The 15,854-nt window shown below is 38.8% G+C and overlaps 1 protein-coding gene across 1 annotated transcript; it reads left to right on the plus strand.

Moving 5' to 3' along the window:
* The first annotated feature begins 8,072 nt into the window (after positions 1-8,072).
* On the plus strand, positions 8,073-15,152 carry LOC120637383 (thioredoxin domain-containing protein 3 homolog). Its single transcript, XM_039909207.1, has 10 exons — positions 8,073-8,214; positions 8,897-9,000; positions 9,486-9,557; positions 10,633-10,782; positions 11,802-12,000; positions 12,438-12,608; positions 13,107-13,267; positions 13,439-13,659; positions 13,881-14,106; positions 14,931-15,152. Exons 1-10 carry the CDS (start codon positions 8,073-8,075, stop codon positions 15,150-15,152), a joined length of 1,668 nt encoding a protein of 555 aa, XP_039765141.1.
* Positions 15,153-15,854: the final 702 nt, after the last annotated feature.

The raw sequence follows: 15,854 nt of genomic DNA on the forward strand, positions 1-15,854 counted from the left end.
AGATAAAAAATGATTGTAAATGTCGATCTTGGAAAAGAGCAACTGCTGAGTTTCTTGCTGGCTCTTCTCGGTAGAATCTGCTTTCGGAACCGGTGGTAGAGTCACTACACACATACATACTTGACCTTTCAAAAGTGATTAGGCCTACTTGAAATAAATGATTTTTGAATTTGAAATGAGTATAATAAACTTTTGCAAAATATATACGTGTAGTAACCACCCTTTGCTCAATTCTTTTTCTGTTGCTTACTAGGTATCATGAAAGTTTTATAGGGCATACATTGGTGCCTAAAAGGATTGTAATTCTGAAGAAGGGACGTGAACAATTTGAAATAAGTTTATGTAATGTTTTAACTTTCTGCCTAATCCAATGCAACGGATATTGCTGTTATACAGGATTAAATAAAAAATACCCAAAAACTTCTTTGTAGTACAGTAGTTCCTATCAATTAAACTAACAACCCATCCGACTTCGCCGGAATTTCAATATTCTTTCTATTCTCTACTGTGTGTTGTTACCTTCCACTCCGCCTTACTATAGTCGTAAAAATGTAAAAGGCCCGTTTTGACATTTGTCATCGCGACGTAACTAGTTATGGAACCATAAGACTCTGTACTCGATACTCACGATAAATCAATTCAAGTTTGTATCAGTACTTGATTGATATTATTATGTATTGTAAAGTGTTCGTTCGTTCAAAGTATTCCTTTAACTTCACAACCAATACGCGTGACTGGCTGTTGATTATACGTCCACTTTTCAACATGTTGAAACAGAATTAGTACTATATAACAACAAACACAAAAATCGATTCAAATCACTATGTTTAACTTAATGTCCAAAATAGAAGAGCCATAGCTAACGTAATAGTAAACAATATATATTATATAACTTAAACGAGCGCACAGTCAACTTTACAAGATGAGGAACGAAAAACTGCGCAGTGCGCGCGGGGACGCTTCAGTCATGTGCCGCTTGGTCAGATACATCATCTCAGACTCATTATTTAGAACCCATTTTGAGAACCAAGCTCATTCTTTGCAGTAAAGATAACTACATAATATTTAATTTCGATATTCAGTAAAAAAATGGTTACAGCTCTAGTATAAAAAAAAAAAGACTGAGAACGTAACTGTTTTCGGAACGTTTCGCAACAATTATAAATTGCAGGCTACTATGACGTAAGCGCAAAAAGAATACTCGCGATATATTCTTTCATATTATTTAACGTCCCAAAAAAAATTATGTATTTTTTAAAACACTGTATGTAATTGATTTATATTTTTTTGTTTCTTTCAGTTTCGTTCCAAGTTACATTCTATGGTCTTGCACAAATGTCAAAACGGGCCTATTACATTTTTCCGACTATAGAAGGAGAAATTAGAGTTTGTAGATCGTCCAGGTGAAGTTCTCCGCTATACGAGAAAACTGATCCCAAAGGTGCCTTCTCCTGTACCTTATGAAATATACTTATGCATCCTTACACATTATTTCGTAATTCGTTTACACAGTGAATAATTCTCATGAGAATGATGCATATAAAATAGGCAGGGATAGCATATGTCTAACTTTTAAATATAAGCCACAAAGGTTGTTTTTTTTATTTTAAAAAAATATTTTATATCTATCCGTGCGTCGTTAGTTGTCTATAAAACATATGACCCTTTTTCTCGATCCGCCAAAGTAATGTCTTATAAGGTGACTGAGCCCTAACAAAGTTTGTTCGAAATAAAAACATCTGCGTAATACCGAAATGTAAAAACAAAAGAGAGAAGGAAAATTGCTCGCGAATATTTGAGGGGTGGAAAGCTTTTCAAAAATAATACCGCAGGTTTGTACCCCGGACACAATGATCCCTTCCGAGCGTCCCCGGCGCCCGGGCCCCGGCTTCATTACCTGCTAATGCGTGCTTTAATTATGCAGGCGTAACTACTGTGCTGGGAACATTAACGTGGTTTTTGGATATAGATAATGATGGTAAGAAGTTTGTCGTTATCACGAGTTCCAGGATTTCAATCGAGACAATAATTAAGGTATTTTTGTTGGGAAATTTTCCGAACCAGCCTATATAACCAGTTACGAAATAGTTCAATGGTGGTATATTCAAAGCCTGATTGAACATATTGTCCTGAAGCCTGCCAGCAGTTTGTAGCGTGGTATATTAGTTATTTAAGTCCCTCACTCCATGTCTCCAGGAACATGCAAGATGATCACTGTTTGTACTGCAGGTACAGGATTTCTACTTCATAGGAAAAAAATATTACTTGCTTCGACGGTGAAGGAAAACATCCTGAGGAAACCTACATGTCTGAGAGTTCTACATAATGTTCTTAAAGGTATGTGGAGTCCACCACTGGGCCATCGTGGCGGACTACGGCCTGAACCCCATCTCATTGTGGGAGACCCTGTAGTGGGCCGGTAATGGGTCGATATGATGATTTGTAAGTGTCTTTCCTCGGAACTCCGTCATTATTAACTAATTTGGTTTTTTTTTTAAAGCGGTTTCCGGCTTCCTAAGCGTTTCCATTACCATCAACTTGTGTATTCTCTTTTGAAAATCAGCATTTATTCAAGTGAAGCTGATGATGTAGACCACAGATAGCGACGTGAAACACACAATAATAAAAATTTCATGGCTTTATTATAATCCGCTTTTACCCCATCTCGTGTAAACGAATGCATAGGCATTATCATTGTAGGTAAGCAAACAAGGAGGCGGGATCGAATAATTTCCTAGATGTATGATTATGTTGACATTTGCCGAGCTGCGGCGGGAGGTATCGGGAAACGATAAGTCAAACAAGATTCATCTCAGGATCTCAAATTCCATCTCTGACATCTGCAAATGATCGGCAAACATCTCCGACATTTCGTATGTTTGCTATCCTTGTTTATCCTTTCCTATGTTTTTCATTTCGTCCCATGTACCATGACTGGCCTATTTTGTAGATATGCTTAGGATACTTACTTTTATAAGATTTTACAACTAAATAAACGGGATTCGATGTGCCATATTCTATTTTATCATTTGATTTTGGAAAGAAGGCTTCTAAAAAACAAATTCAAAAGATAATCCTATGCTATATAATCCTAAATGTGAATGTTTGATACTCAATCACGCAAAAACGGCTGAACGGATTTGGCAGCAATTTTGCATGGATGTAGCCTTTGGCATGGAAAAGAACATAGTGTAACTAAACAAACTGGGCCCCTATCAAAGATCTCTCCGTAAGGTTTCGTAATTTCTTAAATAATACTGATACATGATCATCCAGAGACTTAGACCCCAACCTTGTTGTCCAATAATAACTCAAGACTTTTAGAGCGTCAGAAGCAACGAGTTCACAAGACAAGATTTCCTTAAATAGCATAAAAATAGGATCTAGATAAGCACTAGATCCCAGTATAACATCATGTCTCCTTCACCTCATCACTCAATAAATCATAGCATATTCAACTTCATCTCCCTACTCAGGCATTCATATCACTGCTAAACGGCATAGTGGATTTACTATGTATCAGTCCTTCCTCTTACTACAGGAACTAGTCTTTATGGTACTATTATCTCTTATTGAAATAGAGCGTTCGCACGCCACTGGTGATATTATGGCGATAGCTGTGGCGATTACTAGCCAGCCTAGAGAATATGTCATGAGGTACTGAGTTTGATTCGCGTTGCGCTCGTATTCACAATTGTTAGGTATTAACAGAATATTAAGAAATTCTTGGTACAAACTCACAACCAAGAAAAATGTGTTGGGCCTAATATTGCCATATGTTTCCTAAAACTCTAAACACTGACTGACAGACCAGGGATTCAGAAGTTTAAAATTTCTGTAACGTAAGTAAGTGTAAGTGTGTAAGTGTAAGTGTGTATTTCTGTAACGTACGTAAGTAAATGTAAGTAAGCCCTGGGGGTGTCGTACGAGGCGACTAAAGTAGGTTAGACGTTCTCTGTGCTTCCTCTACCCTCTCCTGCGATCACCGACCCGTCTGCCCAGCATGGTGATTATGGGCAAACCTTCCCATTGGAAGAGGCCTTTAGTTCAGCAGTGGTCTGTTATAGGCTGTTGGTGAAGTATCCCAAAGTATTTAGAGGTGTACATTAAAAAAAAATATTCGGACATAACCAAAATATGGAGATAAAGCGGGAAAATTAAATTTAACTAATTTAACTACTTGAATTAATCAAGTTATTATCATGAGGTAAGAACTCTGCATGTATTGATGAGTATTTCGCAAAATATTTAAAAGCTGCCCAAGTTATAACATCGCGGGTAATTTACGAGGCACAAAAGGGGAAGCAACGCTACACGGCATGCGAATCCGGCATTACAAAACGGAAAGAATAAGACTGAGGGCCGATTCTAAATGACTAAATCACGCGAGATTTTGATCGATGAGTCCATTCTGCTCTATTTTTTGTAATAAATGACGGACCAAGCAGGTGGCCCACCTGATGGAGGACATGCAAGGAACATATCCTGGAACACAGAATTGCAACAATGGTTCTTAGTGTCATACAGAAATAAGCAGGTGGTAGAACTTTCCCGGACGAGCTGTCACAAAAAATAGGTCTGCACTGTCTAACTGTCTACTGCTCTTATATAGAATAAGTTAAAATAGACTTAATTTTATACCACCGAGTAAAATAATATAAAAAATATGGTTTTTAACCATAACATTTTTTTAAGTTTTGCAGATCATTTTTAACCCCGACGCAAAAACGACGTGTAGTTATAATTTTGAGTTTGTGTTTGTCTGATTGTCTGTGGCATCGTAGCGCCCGAACGGGCAACCGAGTTTGATTTTGTTTTTTTTTTGAAAGTGAATTCGGGGATATTATTATAGGCTTTATGGCTTAATTCATAAAGATGTTATTTTTTTTAAATGCATAGCGATACCACGCATCAAGCAGTCAGAACGTGGTTGTCTGTTGAGAAAGCCCTTTGCGCAAAAGGGAGTGTTATATATAGTGAAATTCACTACAAAATTGTTCATATCACCCGTTTGGATGATGGTTGGTTAAAAATAAGTCATGGGTGTTTTAATGTTGGCAATGAGCTAACTGTTTCAGTCTTAAATAAAGGATTTAAAGCATGGGAATAGATAAAATAAAAAGCAATGCAAAAAAGAATTGTCCTTCTTCTTCTTCTTTTGATTTATGGCTTTTCGTAGTCGCAAAACAGCACAAAATACTTTGCCAGTGTCAAGTAGCTTGGAAAAGGCACGTACTAGAGTGGTAAGTAAAGAAAAAAAAATGTGTATTTCATAACTTCGTCCTGCAAAAGTAGTTGTTAGTATGACATTACATAGTAGGTAATATGTCTATTTAGATGTCAGTTGTCCATCGTATCTATATTTTGGGCGCCATTTTTCTTTTAGCCCAGTGGCGACATCTTCAAAACGCAACAAAAAATAATATCAAGTTCACACATTGAAGTTCTGAATTTGCTTTCACTACGCGACGCGATTAGTTCAATATTACGCCGGTCCCTCCTTATGCGCCAACAAGTCGGCGATTATTCGTTACGAATAGAGATGTCGCTACTGTGTTTTATGTTTTATAATTTGAATTTACGAAATCTAAACTCGGAACGCTTGCTTATATTATAAAGACTTTCCTTTCAATAAACTCTGTACTACAAAACATTTTGAAACTTGGAATAATTTTAACAGTTATGAATAATGAAATGTAAAAGAAAATTGTTTGGGCAAGTAACAAAATAAAACAAAGAATTTTATATATTGGCTAGAAGCAGCGTTACTATGCTGAATTACAAATACAAAGAAATGCTGAAATACAAAGAAAATTAAGATTAATTTGCTATACTCCGTGCAAAAAAACGCACATAACTTTGAAAAGTAAGAGGTGCCGGGATTCGTTACACGTAAATCGCAGAAAATAATAAATACGTATTGTACAGACTAATTCCGTGGTAGCACCGCGTGGTGCAACTAGTTCTACTACTTAATCCTAATAATATTCCGATATTTGGTGGCAAAATATATAATGTTCCTATGTAAACCATTACGCGTATGGTTTAATATAACTGCCTTAGCCCTACAAGTTAGCCCGCTACCATCTTAAACAAAAAAAATTTAAAATTCATTTATTTCAAGTAGGCCTACTTTGTAAGCACTTTTGAAACGTCAAGTATGTCTGTTTGTTGTGACTCTACCACCGGTTCGGGCAGCAGATTCTACCGAGAAGAGCCGGCAAGAAACTCAGTAGTTGCTCCATCATCAACATTTACAATCATTTTTCTATCTTGCGGGATATGAGAGCGAAGCTGGCTGCTTCCAATCTACCTTGTAGATGTGTTTTACACATTTTTTATATATTATTGGTATGTATCGTATGTATTAGTCGGTCGAGAATTACTTAGGAATCATGTTGTAAAAGCGTATACTCAACCCCACGAATGAGTTCTGCACCTTTCGCAGACAGACAACAGATATCACTTAGAATGCATTTTTCCTGTAAAAAACGATTGTTCCACGCTTGGAAGTTTTATGTGTTTGTTTGATACGAAGTAACCTATGTTACGTTTGATCATTTCAACTAACTTTATGCTAAAAACCACGTTGATTGGCTGCCTACTTAGGGCGTGGAGGAAGAACAAACAAACAAACACACTTTCACATTTTCAATAATAATTAGTATTAGAATAATTATTAATACTTGCGCATTAATATTTTCGCTGTAATTATTTAAATATGCATTTAAATCCTAAACTTACTCGTTTGAACAACGCGGCAACTTTTATCGTACAGTTGATATGAGCTGCATTGCCTCGAAGACAAAAGAACCCCATAAAACTGAACCTTTCACCTTGGCAGATATACTTTTCGATTGTTAGTGACTAGTCATGCGAGGTGTATAGAGCTATGAAACTGAAAGAATCGGGAAACAGTCGTATAGAAAAACTTTTTCTTCTAATTACGTGCACGCAATTAAGAAAGTACGGAACAGATCACCCGACTTCAAAACACGTGTACTTACAAGAAATGTTTTTTTGCACATATTGCATGAATACTTATATCAATTAAAAAATTGCCAGTTTTAAAAACACACAACATTGACCTCAGATTATTTTGTAGGTCCAGTAAAACAAATGCTGTAAAAACCAATAATTAAGAATTACGAGCAAAAGCCTAGGCTCCGTATCGAAAAATACAGCGTCGCGTCGCGTCGTTATATTTTTACTAAGCAAATTTTTAACGTGTTGACATCCTTACAAAAGAGTTTTGTCCAGTTGTGGTGTTATTGGTTGAAATTATAAGATGGCGAATACACCTACTGTGATGATAGAATTGAATATATGGTATCTGAACGAGGGATTGAACAGTAAGAAGTACGAGTGATTGAAAAAGGTTGTTTTTTTGTAAGGTAGGAGTAATAGCGAAGGATGAAATGAACAATGTTGTTGGGATGTATTTTTTGATGATGAACATCTTACGAGTGCCGTCCTCCTTGTATTCTTCCACATCCTGTATCCTTCTGCTCTCTATTTATTACCGTTTGATTGAAAAATATACTGTGATAAGTAAATGTTTAAATAACATACACACAAGTACCTAATTTTTTCTCTTATAACGGGCTTGGTTTAACGGTGAAGGAAAACATTACGAGGAAATCTGCATGCCTGAGAGCGTTACGGAATCCCCACTTGGCGGTGTGGTGGCCATGGGTTGATTATGGTGATGAAGATGATATATTCATTTATTTTCCCAAAACTTACAAAATTTATGTAATTACGGGCAAAGCTGACTAATTTTGAAATGTAGCACGCAAAGTAAATTTAACCTTAAAATGTAACTATAACGTATAAGTATATGATATAGTCCTTATCTATGAGAAGGACAACCTAAAGAGTTGAAGCTGTCTTTGTGATAATTTGGGAGCAGCCTTGTTAATTAGGTTCAATGATACAGCACATAAGGCCATTTTTGGCATTTGGATGGTTATCCAAACATTCCATAGTCCAAAAACCCGCCAACAAAATGCCGCCTCTACCCGTTCCTACCACGTATCCCATCCCGCACGTATGTGGCGGCACTCCGCGGCATGTCCATAACGAGTGCGGTCGCGAACGCGCACGCCGCTGCCGCGGCCGGCGCAGGCAAGAAGGCGGCGCAGGTGCAGTTGCAGGCGGAGCTGGCCACCGACGACGAGTGGGGCAAGTTCCTGCACAGAGATGGACTGCTCGGTGAGCTCCTCATAATTAGTAGTGTCCGCTCCAGATAGGGGAGAAGGTTAACCTAGGGACAAGGAAGGAGATAAAGAACTTGTAAGGAGTCAAGAAGGCGGCCCTTGCCAAGAGCAAGTACCGAGCGTCCTCCCGCGATTCGGCCCATATAACCGCGAGTTCGGTGGGGCCATGGGACGTGATGGGTTGTTCGGCTATCATCAATGGCCTATAAAAGTCCTCTGCTGGAGTAAAGGCCTCTCCAAACAGGGTTATTGACGGATCAAGAAGATGGTCCACCTAATAACCAATCGCCTATCAGAGCAACACAGCAATGGTAGTTGACGGTAGTAATAAGCATTGCGGAAGTTCTTCCTCGGACGAGCTCTTTTTGCATGACACCCGCGGTAAGAAGAGTGGTGTATTCTGATCTACCGTCACCACACGGCACGATACGACGATCCTATACGATAACAGAGGTAAATACGGCATGTGCGATTATTTCTAGTTACATGGATTCAGAGCAAACTTAACACGCTAAAAGGTTCGACAATCAATTCCATGTTAGGTTTGACAATATATTGAATATTTTCAATTTTAAATGCTGCCTTATTGTCATTGCCACCATGATCTGATCGTCGTAACTTTGTTTAGTTCGATTTTTTAACGAAAGGGAAAGGTTATATAATCTTGAAATTTTCAGTTGTGGATGTGTATACTGAATGGTGTGGGCCGTGCATCGGGATGGTGGGCAACCTCAAGAAGATCAAGGTGGAGATTGGCGGAGACAACCTCCATTTAGCTGTGGTTAGTATACTCAAAGTAAAGCATCATGATGACCAAATCTCTAGAGCTTTAGGTGGACCATGGTTTGGTCACAACAAATTTCTTCAGCGAAGGCGTTAAAAAGCAGCTTCCTTCTAACAAAAAAGCAAAACCCTTATGTCCCGCTCTACTCTACTTACTCCACCGACCCTTAGGACGTCCTCGGCATTTACGCCTCTCTGATTTGCTCTCTATTCCTGCATCCCTGCATTACAAAGTTATACAACTACCTAAAATATTATATCGACGCATCTCATTATAATAGAGAAACATGGAATTTGTTTCCGTTGAACATTAACAATTTTCTTTTCAAAAGTGAATGCTCGAAATAGTTTTGAGCAGGTTTGTATTGAGCCAAATGGCTATAACATCTTCAAAGCAAAATATCAAGCCCTGTTTATAAGCACTTTCACATTCTGTTTGTAATGAGTCTTTGATAAGTTAGGATACTCTTTGTTTATCTACAGGCAAAAGCGGATACCATTGAATGCCTAAAGAGGTTCAGAAACCGGAGTGAACCAACGTGGATGTTCCTCGCGGTAAGTAGTTCTTACCAGATTATTTGATGATGTCCTCTCAGAGAGCAAAGTAAAGCTTGGATCTTAAATTATTTAATGATTTCAAAAGAATTAACCACCCATTAAAAACAATGTCAAAATTTTACCTAGTCTAAACTTATAAATATGAAGCTATATATTTGAGTGTCTACGCGCTAATCTTAAAGACTATCAGGTCGATCGGAAAGTACCCAAACTAGATAGTTCGTACATTGAGGCACAGATATATGGTTTTTTTTTACATAGAACGAGAAAGTCGAAATTTCCTTCAAGTGTGCCGACGTAGCACCATAAACACGTAAACGTATTGTAGATAGAGAACCTTGAAATAAGTATAACATTAGCGTTTTAAACTATACTTAAGTAGATAGCTGGCAAACTTTACAATAATAAACATGCCATTTAAGAAAACAAAAAGCAATATAATGTTCTTACTCTAACAATACCCTGAAACTTTAAAAATAATTGCACTACACAAAATGTAAAGGAAAACAGACCTTAACATAAGACACTTTAAGTTTAATATAAAATGTTACGGCAATAATGTAGACATTAAAGCTTATGATAAGCAATATGTAGAACATGTGTTAGCTATTGTCTTGTGGCGGGGTGGCACGGATGTGGACGAAATCGATCAAACATCGACAAGCTCAAAACCACGAACTAAATATCGATTTTTTTCGAATGAGGTCTTAAAATAATGCTGATGTTGCCTAAGATGTAGTATGTATTAGCATTGGAAATCAACGTCTCGTGGAAAGATTACTGCGATAAAATAATCGTTATTGGTAAAGTACATAGACACAGACGTAGTACATAGACATTTTTAAAAGATTTTTACGTCTCTTGCAGGAATTTTCACCGTCTAATTCTACTTGTATCAACCGTCTGATCTAAAAGCAGGTTTAACCGTAATGTCACCCGATGTGGAGTCATCATCCCATCACTGGGGCCCGCAACGTTACTCGATCATAAGTATTTTAGCTACGCATCTCAATTAGAAATATAGAGGCGGGTCATGCTTTTGAGATGGAGTGTGAAAAAATTTAATTTTCAGGGTGGACAATTGGTGAACGTGGTGTTTGGCGCAGATGCACCTAGATTGGCGCGCACCATCGTTGAGGAGTTAAAGAACGAGGAGCTCGTGAAGAAGGGAGAGAAAGAACGACCTCAGCGAGCACCTCACGAGTTGACTCCACCGGAATTGGTAGATTAAATTAAAAACTCTTAAAAGGCCAACGGGTGGGTTTGCAAGTTCGAATCCAATCACGTATCTCTAACTTTTCTTACTTATGTGTGTGTTTAATTACTAAAATATCACTTGCTTCGACGCCGATAGATAACATCGTGAGGAAACCTGCATGCTTGCGAGTTCTTCAATGTTTTTTAAAGCATGTAGAGTCGACCAATATGCAACGGTCCAGCGTGGTGGGCTACGGCCTTAACCCTGTCTCAGTGTGGGAGGAGACCCTTGGTATGAGTTGATATGATTTAATACTGAAGGTCAATACAGTGCCCACTATCTTCAATCTTACGTGGTCCCCTGGTCCGAAACATTTTTCTCACATTTTATTTTCAATCATCTTGTCAATCTTATAAATTTTAAAATTAATTTCGGCACCGTCAGGCTTTGAACCTACGACTCTCCGGCCTAAGCGCTTTACCACTAAACTAAAGCTCTCATACCCCGATGCCGAAATAAGTATCGGTATGCCTTTTTCATCAGTATTATAGCAATTGTATCTTATTTTTGTAGAATTTCTGTCTCTACGATTTTCTTTGCTTCTATTCTTTATCTCTTTATCTTAACAATAACAACATTTTAAATATATATAATAAAGGTATAGTTAGTTGTACCTATTTATCTTAATGGTATGTGGTATGTGCATATAAAAGTTTCACTGTTAATTATAAAGCAGACGGTCATTATATATATATATATATATATTTCAAGGTCAAACCCGTTCCACAAGAGCCTGGGTTACATTAAAGATTTTGAACTATGATTTTCGTGGTTAATCAACATTTCTTAAGTATAGTTCAACGGGTACATACCGATAGATTTAGATTTGTCGACAAATCGACAAATCCAAAATATCATCGTGCTATTTATCCGTTGAACTATACTTAAGAAATGGGTTACATTATGAATCTAATTGAATCTGTCGAAGTAAGGGTAGAGGTAGAGATAGTGAGCAGTGTTTTCACATTAATTATAATTTCCAGGAGGTAGCACTGGCCCGAGAGAAGCTACTCCAAGAGCGTCGCGAGAAGGAAACAGCTGCGGCCGAAGCAGCGCGACTGGGAAGGAGAGAAAAGCGCGCCGTTCGCCTTGAGGCTCACTTCGCGGATATCTGCCCCGGACTCATGATGCCGCATGCGCAGAAGAATCTTAGGAAAGTCTCTGATACTCTCGAGCCTTATGGTAAGGCTTGGCTTTAGCAAAAAGCTACTTAAAATAAAGCGGTGCGTCTAGCTAGGTTGCATGTCCGACACGTCTTTTGACCCATTATCCATTCCACACCCGTCGTAAAGTTATTTGCTTGAATCGTCGCGAAGCTTACTGCAGGCTGGACAGAAAGACCCAGATTCCGCGTTGAGAGAGTAGGTAAGTTTTTGGGAACTACACAGAGAAACAACGCGCGACGTTAACTAAAATTCAAAAAGCACATAGATATCACATCATCATCATTACCACACCACCATATCTAGTCCTCAGCTATTCACATTAATCAAAGCATGTGAAGTACAATCCATACATAGTCTACTCTCGGACATTCCGCCTTTAGCGGCCCGATAATTTCCAACATTGTATTTTCAACTTGCTGAAGGTTTAGCATATGACATGGCACATTGTTTTAGGTGTATTGGTAGCTGATAAATGCCCACTAGTATTGGGCAAAGACGGAGCAAGAATTCTCGCCATGGAAGACCCAGAGTTCGCGCAGCCCGAAGCTGCGGCCGCCCTCGCAGAAAGACCTTCTCTAGCTTTGCTGCTCAAAAAAATGCCAGACAAAGAAGGAAACATAATTGGTACCTACCTATGCTAAAGACATTACTTTTACATATACCACCTTGTTTAAGTCTTTGTTACTGAACTTGCTGATGCCTGCGTTTGTCGTTCGCCATTATAATAGTTTTTATAAATTCCGTAGTAACAGTATGTTTTCCTGGAATAAAAAGTAGCCTATGTTACTCTGTGCTTTTAACTCAAAATGTTGCTTAGTTAGGGAGTGACGGAAATACAAACAAACAAACACACTTTTAATTCTAATTGTAGTTAGGATAATGATTTAAATAGGGAGGGACCTATTGACAGACAGGTCGGTGCACAGCTTAAGTGCTATTGACAATACAATTACGTGGAATTAGCATTATTTTTAATCCAAGATGGCTATCTTATCAGTAGATATTGAACATAAGTTTATCTTAAAGAAATGAGAAGGTAAGAAGTGAGTTGTATTGTCCCACCGCGCTGCTCCTACACGCGTGTACGGGTTATCTAGAAGGATGGCCCCTTACTGTTTGCAGAATTGGCGCGCCGAGCACTTTTCGGTGACGGTTTAGATGCAGAAGATGAACAACGCAATAAAGTCGCAGCTGAAGAACTTAGAGCTAACGGCATGCCAGGGCTATTTGTGCCCGCTGATCGTCATCAGAGAGCTTCGATTCTAGACCTACTATTCCCTAAGGTATATCGGTATACAGTATATAGTAGTAGCATATTAAATCAATGGGTAAAACAAATTGTTGAAGCAAAGCAATGTTAATTTGTGGTGTATACTTATCCTACGTATGTTTATTTATCCTACTTCTTTGCTTCAACGACCAGATTTAGTTTAAACATTTTCATCTACCGACAGATGGTCGGAGCTTTAGTCCAGCCGCCCACCCCTCCAGAACCACCGCACATCGCCATGGTGTTCGGTGCGTGGCAACGAAGGGCCATCCTCCAAATCGTGGCAGCCCCAAACTTGGCTTCCAGGATACTACGCTATGGATTCTTTGCTGATGCCAATATAAAGGAGCCCAAACTTTTGTGCAAAAATATCGACAAATATGAGGAAAGACCTGAAAAAGATCAGTAAGTTTCCACTTTATTAAGAGTATAAATACTTGTTTAGTTTAACAATAGTTTAATTTGGTAGTACAGTGGCTACGTTTTGCAGTTGCCTTATTTTATCTTCTTTCCTTTCCAGATCTGAATAAAATGTCCTAAAACTTGGCAATATTTTCAACAAGCCTTACAAACATCCGAAGCCAACTTTCGTAGGTATTAATGACAATTTGTATTGCGTTCCACAGTTCAGAAACCATAATCCTCATGGTAGCCGTAGGAGTGGCAGAACCTTTACTGGTGGAGCCCAAGGATATTCCCCCTGACGGCCCACCAGACGAGCTGATAACCCTGGGTCCGCTACACGTGAGTGAGGACACCGTAGTGGGAGCTGAGGAATGCGAGAGATTCTTCCCGCCAGGATATAGTGAACCGGAGCATAAGCCAAGACCAAAGTCTAAGAAGAAGAAGAAGGTAGTGGTTTTTCTTAAAATAAAAAAACATGCGGGGCATCTTTGGGGACTACCGATAGAAATGGAAACTAAATCTAAGAAATGGAAAAAATAAAAAACAACATACACAGTGTATATATAGCTTCCGGTTTCGATGACGCGAGTTCCATGATTTTTTTGTTCACAAAAAAGTGATCAATGCGCCTAAAGAAGTTTTCGCGTCAAAAATTGTTTCCCAGCACTTCAAGTGGAAATACGTTCAATAGATATTTTAAAATAACAACTAAAACTTAGATGATAAAATTGAGAAGAACTCGGTTTCTAATAATAACCACGTATCCACATAATACAAGCGCTAGACATTTAGCCAGCCAGCATAAATGCACGAGTAACTCGTACCACGCAACATCACACAGATCATCTAGAAAAAACTCTACTCTCTGATTCAGGTGTTCAATGGTAACTTTATAATAGCAATAGTAAAACGGTACCTATAATAATATATTATATACCTAAATAGTTATAGACACGCGCGTTCCATCCTATGCCATATCTATGTTCAGTCTAGATAAGGTGTGATTGCAGTCAAGCTCAATTGTCTTACCAATAATAAATAAAACAAGTGATATTAAAATTGCTTAAATTAAAAACGCACATAACTCCGAAAGATTAGTGGTGCGTGCCGGGGCTCGAACTCGGTCTCCACGAAAGGAAAGCCTCACCCAATAGGCTATCGCCTAGCTTCTAAACAGAATCGCACCAATACTACTCAAATACTAGTTTGTATACTCAAACACTTCAAGAAAACTTTGACATTTACTTATTATATTTTATTCGCATTTTCAGAAGCGTCAGGAGACCAAAGATGAGGCAGAGCAAGGTGGAAGCGTGGACACGGCTGACACGCTCGACGACGCCGACAACGGCGGGGAGGGCTCCCCCGATGGCGAAGGAGAGGGGGACGTGGAGGGAGACCCCGATGGCGACGAGAACGGGGATGCGGATGAAGAAGAGGAAGAAGATACGCACGTGGATAAAGCGACCTCTCCGCCGCCCACCGCGACTTAGATTTAATGCTTTGCTTAACTTGCTTCATGGTAATGTTATGAGCTATATGTCCAGGAATTGGATTTTTTTATGGTAGAAATTGGACTACGCTGATGTCCCACTTGATAGAAAGAAAACCATCAACTAACAGAGCGAAACTTCGCAGGGCATGCAAGGAATACGTCATCCAAAGTGGTGCCCAGTCCATCAATCTAAGGCGCTGCTTGGATGCATTGAGTATTCTTCTCCCCGGGGAAAAGATTCTATTCTCGCGCACTCTTCTTCTTCTTCTTCTTTCGCCTGGGTTTTATCCCAATTCATTTGGGGTCAGCCCTCCTAGTATTTCTGCGCCACACCGTGCGGTTGTGAGTTGTCTCTTCTGTTGTGTTGCTCGCGATTATGTCGTTTTTAATGGTTCTTAGCCAGGTCACCAGGTTGGTGGTCGTCCACGGCCTATTTTTCCGTCCTCTATATTCATGACTTTTTTGTCATATGGTCATCATCTCGCCTAATCACATGACCGTACCAGCGTAAGCGGCTTTCGGTATGTTTTTCGTGTATTTTAGCGACTTTAAAGGTACCACGGATATATTCGTTTCTAATTTTGTCCATTTTTCAAACTCCCCCAGACCAGCGTAGCATCTTCATCTCTGTGGTTTGGAGTTTCTGTTTCTTCTGTTTTGATTCTAATCTCAAGCACAAATATAAATAATATCCAAGTAA

This window comes from Pararge aegeria, chromosome 3 (genome assembly GCF_905163445.1).
Source record: "Pararge aegeria chromosome 3, ilParAegt1.1, whole genome shotgun sequence".
In the NCBI taxonomy this organism is placed as follows: domain Eukaryota; kingdom Metazoa; phylum Arthropoda; class Insecta; order Lepidoptera; family Nymphalidae; genus Pararge; species Pararge aegeria.

Excerpts from the sequence above, each read along its gene's own strand:
- LOC120637383 (XM_039909207.1), top strand. The coding sequence starts at position 8,073 with ATGTCCATAACGAGTGCGGTCGCGAACGCGCACGCCGCTGCCGCGGCC. Across the intron at positions 12,001-12,437 it reads TGATACTCTCGAGCCTTATG|GTGTATTGGTAGCTGATAAA; the intron begins GTAAGGCTTGGC and ends ACATTGTTTTAG. Across the intron at positions 13,660-13,880 it reads GAAAGACCTGAAAAAGATCA|TTCAGAAACCATAATCCTCA; the intron begins GTAAGTTTCCAC and ends TGCGTTCCACAG.